At 53.2% G+C, this 11,818-nt stretch overlaps 1 protein-coding gene across 2 annotated transcripts; it reads left to right on the forward strand.

Moving 5' to 3' along the window:
• The first annotated feature begins 1,756 nt into the window (after positions 1–1,756).
• Positions 1,757–8,715, forward strand: LOC103303371 (leukocyte immunoglobulin-like receptor subfamily A member 6). Of its 2 annotated transcripts, XM_054710786.1 has the most exons (14): positions 1,757–1,790; positions 1,948–1,983; positions 2,147–2,431; positions 2,574–2,876; positions 3,066–3,362; positions 3,621–3,923; positions 4,193–4,243; positions 4,494–4,544; positions 5,532–5,648; positions 5,977–6,019; positions 6,100–6,137; positions 6,355–6,410; positions 7,198–7,362; positions 7,442–7,795. In XM_054710786.1, the coding sequence occupies exons 1-14, from the start codon at positions 1,757–1,759 to the stop codon at positions 7,583–7,585; spliced, it is 1,923 nt and encodes a 640-aa protein (XP_054566761.1). In that variant the 3' UTR covers positions 7,586–7,795. The 2 variants fall into 2 exon arrangements, with proteins under 2 accessions (XP_054566761.1, XP_054566762.1); XM_054710787.1 differs by lacking the exons at positions 4,494–4,544; positions 5,532–5,648; positions 5,977–6,019; ... (2 more) ...; positions 7,198–7,362; positions 7,442–7,795 and adding an exon at positions 8,618–8,715.
• The last annotated feature ends 3,103 nt before the right edge of the window (positions 8,716–11,818 follow it).

Here is an 11,818-nt window from a genome sequence, read left to right on the forward strand (position 1 = left end):
TCATGTGCAAATGCATGTTGCAAAGATCCCCAGACTCACCCCCTCACCTTGTTGGTGTTTTATTTACAAACTAGAGGCCCGGTGCATGAAATTCATGCATGAGGGTTGTGTGTGTGTCCCTTACCGAGACAGAGAAGAACAGAGAGGATGGACATCATGGTGCAGGTTTGGGTCCCCCCCAACTGTCCTCTGGTCATCCGAGGTCTGGTCATCCCCAACTTCACTCCTCTGCTGGCCCGGTCACCCGAACTGCTCTCCCTTGCAGGCCAGGTCCCCCCAAACTTCCCTCCACTGCCTGCTTGGGTCTCTCCCAACTGTCCTCCCCTACAGGCCTGTTCACCCCTAACTGCCCTCCCCTGCAGGCCTGGTCCCTCCCAACTGCCCTCTCTTGCTGGCCTGATCACCCACAACTGCTCTCCCCTGCTGGCCATCTTGTGGCAGCTATCTTGTGTCTACATGGGGGTGGCAATCTTGTGTGTTGGAGTGATGGTCAATTTGCATATTGCCCCTTTATTATATAGGATACTAGTAGCCCATTTGCAGAAAGAATCCTGCAAGCGGCCGCTGCGGCCGCATGCGCCGCCGCAGTTGCAGCCGCTGCGCCTGCACCCATGCATTGCTGTCGCCCACCCCGCCCCACCCTGCCCTGCCCTGCCCCCGGGGCTTTCCCTCTGGCAGCCACCTTGCTTTCCGCTTTTCCTCCCTCTTCCTTCTAAGTTGTCTTCAGTCTTCACTCTCCCTTCCTTAGTGTATGCAAATTAACCACCATCTTTGTTGGGTAATTTGCATACTCCCCCTGATTGGCTGGTGGGTGTGGCTGGTGGGCGTGGCTTGGCATAGCAAAGGTGTGGTCCATTTGCATATTACTATTTTATTAGGTAGGATTGCACTCCTCCAGTTCATTTGTAATACATGACACATGATTTTATAAGATGATCTAAACAAATAGTTTGTTTCTCATATGTTCCTTTTGTGATAAACACCTCATCAACGCCCTTGTGTGGCGATCACCACACCCATGACAAGCCACCACTTCTCTCTCCCTTCCTCCCTTTCAGACAGTCTGTCTGTATGTGTCCAGAGGCATTTAAAATGTTCTTTCCTCTCTACCATGTTCTCATCCACCTCTTAGGTCTCCACCTACTCACACAGCTGATCCTTCAAACACAGTCTAGACATGGTCCCAGCTGTTCTCATACAGTTCTTTTTAAATTTCCTTTTTGTAAATAACTAATTGATACATTAGCCTTAGAATGTCCTAGTCTACTTGTCCGAGTTCTCAAAATACAAGCAACGTGTCTCCTGGATCATGGATGTATTTCTGGTACCTGGATAAATACCTGGCAGGTAGAAGGAGATAAATATTTGTTTATGGAAGAGTCCAAGACAGAATGTAAATTCCACTTGTGGTGGCTGAGAAGGTACGTGATTGCCCTCTTTAGAGCCAGCCGGCCAGGGGTTGCCTCTGACCCAGAACAGGGACCTGGCCTCTCAGAGCAGAAGTTCAGACCAGAGTCCTGGGAGTCAGATGAGACCTCAGAGCTGAGCTGTGTCCCCAGAGGCCTGGACTCCCCCCTGAGGGCTTATCCTGGGGAAACCCAGAGCCATCCAGGGCGGGGCCATCCACTTGCTGTGGGTCCACATCTAAGGGAAGCCGGAAGGGAAGTAGCAGCTCCTGAACCACATCCTGTGTGTCTCTGTCATTCAGGCCAAAGCCTCCACCATCTGCAGAGCAGGAGCCCTCAGAACAGATGCCATGACGTCCATCCTCTCTGCTCTTCTCTGCCTCGGTCAGTTGTGCACCCAGAGAGGAGGAGAAGAAGGGGCGGCTGCACCCCTTTGTTCATGGGAACCTCAGGTTCAGGCAGCTCCAGTTGACAGGCCCTGATTGAAGGGGAATCAGCTCAGATGTCTGGGTGCAAATCTCTCACAGGAACTCTCTTCCAGGGCTGAGTCTGGACCAGAGGACCCGTGTGCAGGCAGGTGAGTCCTTCCCAGGCTCCATGTCCCTCCTCTTCTTTCATCCCTGGAGCTCAGGAGGGAGCACAGAGGTGCTGGGATGAGGTGATAAAATGAGGGTGTTGGGTTGAGCTGGGGGTTGAGGGTGGGAAAGGCCCTTGTAAAACGACCTCTGGTTTCCTTCCAGGGACCCTTCCCAAACCAACCCTCTGGGCTGAGCCAGGACCTGTGATGCCCTGGGGGATCCCCGTGACCATCTGGTGTAAGGGTTCCCCAGGGGCTGAGGAGTACTGTCTGTATAAAGAGGGAAGCCCAGCACCATGGAAAAGACTGGATCTACTAGAGCCCGGGGACAAGGCCAAGTTCTCCATCACATACATGACAGACCATATTGCAGGGATATATCACTGTTACTATCGCAGCACTGCTGGCTGGTCAGAGCGCAGTGACCCCCTGGAGCTGGTGGTGACAGGTGAGAGGACACTCAGGGGTCCCAGCCTCAGGCTCTGCCCTCAGGAAGGGGATCTGCTCTCAGGGTGTGTTCCTCTCACAGCCCAGCCCTGGGGGACGTGAGGGAGGTGTGACCTGTACTACATTCCTACTTTTTCCCCTAGGATCCTATGGCAAACCCAGCCTCTCAGCCCTGCCCAGCCCTGTCGTGACCTCAGGAGGGAACGTGACCCTCCAGTGTGGCTCAGGGCAGGGATTTGACAGGTTCATTCTGACTAAGGAAGGAGATCACAGGTTCCTCTGGACCCAGGACTCACAGCCACAGCCCAGTGGGCAGTCCCAGGCCCTGTTCCATGTGGGCCCTGTGACCCCCAACCACAGGGGGACATTCAGATGCTATGGCTGTTACAGGAACTGGCCTCATATGTGCACACGCTCCAGTGATACCCTGGAGCTCCTGCTCCCAGGTGAGTCCCATTTTTGTGTCATTCACAGACTGTGGTATCAACCAGTTAATTGGCATCTTTGTTGTGAGGGGAGCAAAGGGGCTACTGGGCCAGAGACACAGTGACAAAGAAGGTGAGACCTGGGGGCCAGGCCAGGAGAAGGGGGTTATGGGAGGATCCACCCCTGTAATTCACATCTGGTCTCCACAGGTGAGTTTGGGAAGCCCTCCCTCCTGAGCCAGCAGGGCCCCATCGTGGCCTCTGGACAGAGCCTGACCCTCCAGTGTCGCTCTGATGTCGGCTATGACAGATTCGCTCTGCACAAGGACGGGGGACAGGACCTCCCCCAGAGTCTTGTCCTGCAGCCCCAGGCTGGGCTCTCTCAGGCCCACTTCCCCCTGGGCACTGTGAGCAGCTCCCACGGGGGCCGGTACAGATGCTACGGTGGATACAACCTCTCCTCTGAGTGGTCGGCCCCCAGCGACCCCCTGGACATCCTGGTGGCAGGTGAGGAGCCAGTGGGTTCAGTCAGGGACCCAGACTCTGCACAGACTGTGCTGGGGTTCTCAGGTGGTGAGACCAGAATGAAAGTGCAGACCCCAGAGAGGGAGAGAGACATAGAGCGACAGGGGGTGAGAGGAAGAGGGGGGGGGGGACTCAGAGAAACAGAGACAGACAGAGAGGAGGGTCCTCAGAGAGAGGCCTGTGACTCTCAGGTCAGAACAAGGTGGGCAGGCAGCCCTCACCCTCCCTCCCTCTCTCTAGGACAGCTGTCTGACACACCCTCCCTCTCGGTGCAGCCAGGCCCCAGGGTGGCCTCAGGAGAGAATGTGACCCTGCGGTGTCAGTCACAGAGCCAGAGGGACACGTTCCTTCTGTCCAAGGAGGAGGCAGCCGATCCCCCCTCTCGTCTGAGATCAGAGCACCGAGCTCAGCAGTTCCAGGCAGAGTTCTCCATGAGTCCTGTGACCTCAGCCCACAGGGGGACCTACAGGTGCTACAGCTCACACAGCTCTTCCCCCTTCCTGCTGTCACTCCCCAGTGAGCCCCTGGAGCTTCTGGTCTCAGGTGAAGCCCCCGACCCTGTCTGCTGAGCTCTCAGCTCAGGGTCCTGTCCCCGGAATTATGGGCTGAAAGGGAGTGGGGGCTCTAAGGATGGTCACCCAGAATTTATCTATACCTCAGAGGCCCTCCCTGTCTATTCCCTTCTCCTCATGTGGGTCCAGAAGGTGTCAGCTGGGCAGTGGGAGGGTCTCACGGGCCACAGCACAGATGTAGGAGGTTCTGAGGGAGGTTCCAACTCCAGGGTCAGACCCTCTTCCTGTCCTCACTTCCAGAACCCTCTGGAGGCACCAGCCCCCGACCCACAGGGCCCGCCTCCACAGCTGGTGAGTCCCGGGGAGCTCTGTGCAGAGGGGGCACAGGCACAACCCACCCAGCAAGTCCTGAGAGTCTGTCAGGGGATCGAGTGACCCAGGTCCTCAAGGACGGGCTTGTGTCCCTGGGGGGCTGGGAGTCCCAGGGTCTGAGGCTGGTGATGGGTGGGGTGGTCATGGCAGAGGGATATTTGGGGGCGCAGGCTGGGGGGGGGGCGAGCTGGGTTCATATGGGGAGATGACAGCCCCATCCTGAACCTAGGAGGCTCTAAGGATCCATCTCTCCCACCCACAGGGTCAGGCATGCAGACGGGTAAGTGAGGGGTTCTGTGGGGAGGTGGTGGGTGCCTGATGGGGACAGGGGCTGAGCTATAAGGCGTTCAGGCCCCTCTGAAGTCTCTCACTTGGACCCGCCCTTCCCCCGTCTGGGCCTCAGTATCTGCAGCTGTGAAAGGAGAGAATCCTTGTCCAGAGCTTAGACTTCCTGTGGGTTCAGACCCTGACCTCCTGGGAGAGGACCTCACAGGAAGCCCCCAGGACGTGATATTATGGGGCCTGTCCCCTCTGTCTCAGTGACGGTGACACTGTACAGGGAGGGACAGGCAGGACAAGGGTCCGGGCCCCCAGTCCTCCCCCTCAGCTCAGGCTCAGCTCAGAGGAGGGAACAGGCTGGATCAGCCCTGGTTCAGCTCCAGGCTCTGCTGCTCCTGCTGTGGGGCTGGGTGGTCCCCTCTCTCCTCTGAGTGTCAAGTTCCTGTCTGCTCATCCTTGCTCACAGGCTGCTGGGAGATGAGGTGACATAAGTGCCTCACAGAGCTCAGGAAGGCAGAGCCCCCAGCCCAGCCCGAATTTCCCCAGGGGGCATCAGGGCCTGCAGAGTGGGGACCGATCCAGGGGAGATCCAGAGTCTAGCCCACATCCTGTCCCTCCTGACCCTGCTGTGCTGGGGTGGGTAATGAGGAAGGAACCTCAGATCCAGAGGAGACGTGGACAGACCCCTTCAGAGGAGGAGCCAGAGCACAAAGCTGGTGTCCCCCTGGTGGGCAGTGTGAGGCCAGCACAGGGAACCCACAGTCCTGATTTATAGTCCCAGCCCTGCCTGGTCCAGGCTGGGTGACCTGGGGCACATGGTTAACCTCTCTGAGCCTCAGTGAAGTGGGTGGTGGGGTCAACAATCCCTGGTGAATGACTGCTGTGAGGTGAGAGGAGATGAGTGACAGACCCCAGCACGTGCCTCCCACACAGTAGGTGCTCATTTAATTGCATCACTGGCTCATTCATGACGTCACCCTTGTCCAAGGTCCCAAATGGTACATGGTCATCCTGATTGGGTTCTCGGTGGCCCTCGTCCTGCTGCTCTCCCTCCTCCTCTTCCTCCTCCTCCGACACCGACGTCAGAGCAAAGGCAGGATGTCAGGTGAGTAGGGAATGGGGTGACCTGGGTCACAGGAGGGAGAGGGGCTCAGAGCACCTGCCACAGGAAACCAAATGGATGGAGAAGGTGAGCTGGGAAAAGGATTTCTCCAGAAGCTCAAATCAGGAAACCTAGAAAGAAAACAATGTCAGCACACATACAAGGTAATCTTTAATCATTTTGAATCTCATGACATATGAAACATGTACATGTGTGTGGTACGTTTATTCTTCTTTCCTGTGGAATCACAGGGGGAGGGGTCCTATCTCCCAAGGCTGAGATGGTCCCTCTTGACCAGCCCAGAGAGGGGCTCATGTCCAACCTCCTGCAGGGACCACACACCCAGAGGCCATGGACAGAGGCCCGCAGATCAGGTAATTCCTGCCACAAAGACCTGAAACCTCCATGACCCATGGCTCAGCTCTGCCCCTAACTCTCCTGTCTCCTCCCCCAGTTCCAGCCCAGCTGCAGATGCCCAGGAAGAGGCTCTTTGTGAGAGAAAGAGACAGCTGCCCTGGGGAAGGAGGTTCTGGGATTTCAGGAGGGTTAGGCTGGGAGGCTGGGCGTCAGGGGTGAGAAGGACTGAGACCCACACTGTGTGACCTGGCACCTTACCTCACCCTGGGTTAGTAGCCCATCTGGGAGCAGGCGGGGTCTGCAGCCCTGCGATCTCAGGGACCTTCCAAGAGACACACCTGTTCTACCCCAGCAGATGCTTCTGTGAAGGACCCACAGCCTGGGGAGAGCGTGGAGCTGGACCCTCAGGTGAGACCCTCTGCTCCTGTCCAGGCCACCAAGGGCCTTCTGTTGCCCAGTTTAATCCAATGGACCCTTCCCTGTCCCACCTCACCTGCTTGTCAGCAGCGTCCACACTGACCTCCCCTCTGGGCCCCCAGGTCGTCCTGCTGTGACTCACTCCTCCTGGTTTCCTTGTGACCTCAAGGCCCCTCCTACATGGTCCCCTTTGCTGGCCCCTCGTGCTCGGTCTGACCTTGTGCAGCCCCAGGTCTCAGGAGGAGGCAGGAATGAGTGACTCACCCAAGGTCCCCAAGACCCTTTCATTCATTCACCCAGCAGATGTGAGGGGCTCACTGCTTACCGGCTCCATTTAGGGGCCACGGTGCCGCCCTGAGCCACACTGTCTCCACACGCCTCGAGCTCCCCTGTGGGCGAGGGAGACAACGTGCAAACAAGCAGCCAGTGTCCCAGAGAGCAAAGTGCTGTGAAGGAACATGAAGCAAGAGGAGGGGATGGAGTGCATGGTGGGGGACAGGGAAAGAGCGGGTGCAGAGGTCCTGGGGCAGGGCCTGCTTCTTCAGGAGGAGGGGCCATGAGGCTGGAGTCCAGTGAGCGAGAGAGCGCGTTAGGATGGGAGTAAGAACCACAGAAGCATCCAGAGGCCCCGAGGCTCGGGAAGTCCCTGCAGATTCCATCAGGAGAGGGACCTGGTCTATGTAAAGTGTAAGCCATCTCTCTGGCAACCTGAGGATGATTGACAGAAGGATTTCTACTGTGGAATCGAGGAGACGCTGTTCTGCCTCACTGTCTCCAGCAGAACGGGCAGGATGAAGGCCCCCAGGGAGTGACGTACGCCCAGGTGAACTGCTCAAGACCAAGATCCGGACCTGGAATGCCCACCTCTCCTTTGCCTCTGTTGAGGGGATTGCTGGACACAAAGGGCAGACAAGCAGAAGAGGACAGACAGATGGACAGTCAAGTGGGTCCCGTCTTCTCCAGACATCCAGGTTTTCCCCAACCCTAACCACGTTTCATACCTCTTTCTCCCCCTGCTCCAGGCTGCACCTGACGCCCAACAGGATGTGACCTACGCCCAGCTGAATCTCTTGGCCCTCAATCAGAGGACAACTGCACCCCATTTCTCCCCATCCGATGAGCCCCCAGATGAGCACATTTTGTATATTGCTCTGTCTGTCCCCTAGCCCAGGAAAGACCCAAACCCCACATTTCAGGAAGGGGGCCTGCACATACCCCCAAAAGCCGGAATGCTGCCCCATGGGCACGTGGCTAGTGCCCCAGCCTGGAGACCTGACAGGGACCACCCACAGCTCCTGAGGCCTCTGGGAGTCTCCAAGTTTATAGTCGAAGATAACCTGTATCTCTACCTTTTACAAATAAAGCAACAGACTTCTCAGTAATCAATGTGTGAACCAAAAACAGAAGTGAATGTTTTAAATTATAATGTAAACTAGAGGCCCAGTGCACGAATTCGTGCATGGGGTGGGGTCCCTCAGCCTGGCCGCCAATCGGGGCCATCGGGTTGGGTCCTGCTGGCAGCGGGGAGGAACTGCGGGGGGTTGGCCCCAGCAGCAAGCTAACCAACGGCCAATTCCACGAGGAATTGTGCTCCCTCCTCCCTAGTGTCTGGGTCCAGGGTGGAGGTGAACCAGATTCAGGGATGTCAGGGCCCCAGCAGCAAGGTCTGGGTCAGTGCACATCATAGCTACTGGCTGGTCGTCAGGTCATTCCGGTCGTTTGGTCATAGCAGTCACTTAGGCTTAGATAGATAGATAGATAGATAGATAGATAGATAGATAGATAGAGATAGATATAGATATAGATATAGATATAGATATAGGACCTATGAAATAAGATAATTGAAAACCATGAATGAATATATTGGAAAAAGGAAAAGCCTTAAATATTCAATGACCTAAGTTATTATATCAAGAATTAAAGGCCTGCAGTTGGGGCTGGGTTGAGGGGGAAGTGGAGGGACATAAAGGACATCTGTAACACTGTCAACAATAAAAAATAAACTAAAAAAAAAAACTTAGAAAAAAAGATTGCACTGAATCCTAGATGACTGGATATGCAAGATCCTCCATAATGGGACTGGGCCCAGAGGGTCATGTCATGTCAAGGGGAGGTGGGTGACCTGGGTGGATAACCAGGGTCCTCAGGTGATTTTGGTCTGCCCTTCCCTCTGTGACCTTTTTACCCACAATTCTTAGTTTCCCACCCCCAAGTCTACACCATGGGAAACCCCATTTGGATGGGCGAGGCTGGCTTGGTCCTGGTGGTGTTTGGGGTGCTGCTATTTCAGGCTTGAAACAGCCAGAGAAGGACCCATAATGCCACCAGAGTGTGACTAGAGAAGGAAAAATGCACGGTTCAGAGAGGGGGTGCCTTGGATCCCATCTGAGGGTCTCAGGATGTAGTGGGAGAAAGTGGGGACCCTGAGTTGGTAGAACTACCTGCTGATTTTTCTAGTAGAATCAACATGGTTTGGGTGCACAAAAATGTCTGTGGTCTCCCTGTACAAGCTTCTTCCTCCATTAAATGTGTATTTTCTCTCCCTGTCTTGGTTGACTTTCTGTGACTTGAGAGTCCATCCCACATGGCAGGTGTGCGTTCCCACATCCAGCACCCCATGCTCTCCTCCACTGTTATGTCTGTTTAGATAATTACATTTATTGTGGTGAACCCTGTTTAATAAATTGTACCAGTTTTGAATGTGCAATTCTGTGGTACCACATATATGTATATTTTATGGGATACCATGTTATTTACTTTTTATCACCACATGACCAGATGGGTATTGTTGAGTCTTCTCTTCAGTTCACAGGACTTCATCTGAATTCAATAACTAAATAACTCAGGCAGTGTGGCTCAGTGGTTGAGTGTTGTCCTATGAACCAGGAGGTGATGGTTCAATTCTGGTCAGGGCACACGCCTGGGTTGTGGGCTCGATCCCCCATAGGTGTGCACGAGGCAGCTGATCCATGGTTCTCTCTTATCATTGATGTTTCTGTCTCTCTCCCTCTTCCTTCCTCTTTGAAATCAATAAAAATATATTTTAAAAAATTAACTATCTGGGCAGAATGAGATATAAAACTAGTAAAGAAAATTTAAAATGATGTCTCACACCCATTCTGGACCCCACAACACTTCCTGTCTTCCTCAGATGACACAGGATATTGGGGTTTAATCATTGTTTACATCTTTTTTGGTCAAATATTGAATATTTGTCATTCACTTGTAATACATGGTGCGTATGATCTTCATAAACAACCTCACCAGCGCAGTCCATTTCTATATTTCCCTCTTGTCTTGGAGACACTACCCAATGCCCTTGCATGGTGGACAGCGCCAACGTGACCTGTTTCCATCTCACTTTCTCTTACCTTCCCCCTTCAGAGAGTCCCTATGTCTGTAATGGTGTCTGGATGTTTTTTTCTCTGTAGAATTTCCTCCCACCCCCTTAGGACTTCACCTCCTCAAACAGCCACCATTCCTTCAACCGCAGTCTAGTCCTGGGCCCAGTTGTTCTAATATTTTCTCTCTCCTCTCCTTTGTACATAAATTAATTGCAACATAAATCTTTGAATGCTCAAAGGCTGCTAATCTGAAGTTTCCAAGTGCAGGAAATGAGTCTTTGTCAATTAGGTCTTTCTGGTGACTGGTATAAATACTGGTAGAAGGTGATGAGTAAATCTTTGCATATGGCCTTGCTAAAGGCAGAAATTAAATTCCTTTTAAAAATATTTATTTATTTATTATCTTTATTGTTGAGAGCATTACAGATGTCCCCCCCCTTTACTCCCAATTGCCCCCCTCTACCTGGTTCCTGCCCCACCCCAGGCCTTTTGTAGAGGTCTGACCATTCAACCATGCAGGATGTGGTTCTGCAACAACTTACATTTAATTGTGGGTGTTACGTCCTTGAAGAAGAACAATCCCTAAGCCTTACCCTAACCCTGTCATAAATCATATGTAAAGCATAGACTCATGTTTATATTTCCCTTTTATATAAAACTAGAGGCCCGGTGCATGAAATTCGTGCACTCGGGCAGGAGTCCCTCAGCCCGGCCTGTGCCCTCTCTCAGTCCAGGAGCCCTTGGGGGATGTCCAACTGATGGCTTAGGCCCGCTCCCTGCTCCCCTTAGCTGGCAGTTGGACATCCTTAGCGCTGCTGCGGAAGCGGGAGAGGCTCCCGCCACCACCGCTGCACTCGCCAGCTGTGAGCCTGGCTTCTGGCTGAGTTGCGCTCCCCCTGTGGGAGCACAATGACCACCAGAGGGTAGCTCCTGAGTTGAGTGTCTGCTCCCTGGTGGTCATTGCACTTCATAGTGACTGGTCGTTCTGCTGCTCAGTCGTTTTCCATTTTAGCCTTTTATTATGTAGGATTCAAGGAACATAGGCTAAGCTACATACTTGGATGCCCACCAGGAGGGGGGTGGAGCTGTCACATATCAGTGCTGAATTTGTTTCCACCCTCTCAGGATTAACATACAAAGTGAGAGGTAATTAGGGGAGAGGGTGATGGTCCATGGTCATAAAGAAAAACTGACAGATACACATGCATGTTGTTGGTCAAGATTAGAGCCATCATGAATCAACACAACTCCCTGAAACCAGAACTGTCCGGACTTGCGGACTCTCTGATGACAACTTTTTTGAATTTACTTTGCAGTGTTGGGTTGGTGCTGCTCATCCATCAGGAAAAGTGCTAAACACCCCTTGAAAGGTGCTATAGCAGAGTGGTGTTTTTTTTTTAAAATATATATATTTTTATTTAAAAATATTTTTATTGATTTCAGAGAGGAAGGGAGAGAAAGAGAGAGAGAGAGAGAGAAACATCAAGGATGAGAGAGAATCATTGGTCAGCTGCCTCCTGCACGCCCAACCGGAGAACAAGCCTGCAACCTGGGCATGTGCCCTTGACCAGAATCAAACCCGGCACCCTTCAGTCTGCAGGCCAATGCTCTATCCACTGATCCAAACCAGCTAGGGCCATAGCAAAGTTCTTGACGATTTATTCTTCAGCTGCTAAAGTGAAGCCCAAGATGCAGTGTTATCTTTAAGGGAGAGGGTAAGTTAAAGACAATAAGAATGCCAATGGCAACCCCACCTCTGGGTATTGATGCGAAAAAGGTAAAAGCATTTATTCATAAAGATATGTGTGTCCATGGTTTATGGATGTCAGCAACCTTCACCCTCCCCCCTCCACCTTCACCGCCTCACACAGCCAGGTGTGCACTTCCTGCATCCTGGAGAGTGAGACTTCTTGTCGTTGTCTGAGGAGCAGGTGAGGAGTGAATATTTAGAAACACTGAGAGCAGGTTTAGCTCCCGTGAGATGCCCCTGTTGACCTGCACTTCCTGTGGCTGAGGACTTGGGGAACACGGCCCTCCTGACGAACAGGAGGCAGG

The sequence above is a fragment of the Eptesicus fuscus genome, chromosome 21 (genome assembly GCF_027574615.1).
Source record: "Eptesicus fuscus isolate TK198812 chromosome 21, DD_ASM_mEF_20220401, whole genome shotgun sequence".
Classification (NCBI taxonomy): Eukaryota; Metazoa; Chordata; class Mammalia; order Chiroptera; family Vespertilionidae; genus Eptesicus; species Eptesicus fuscus.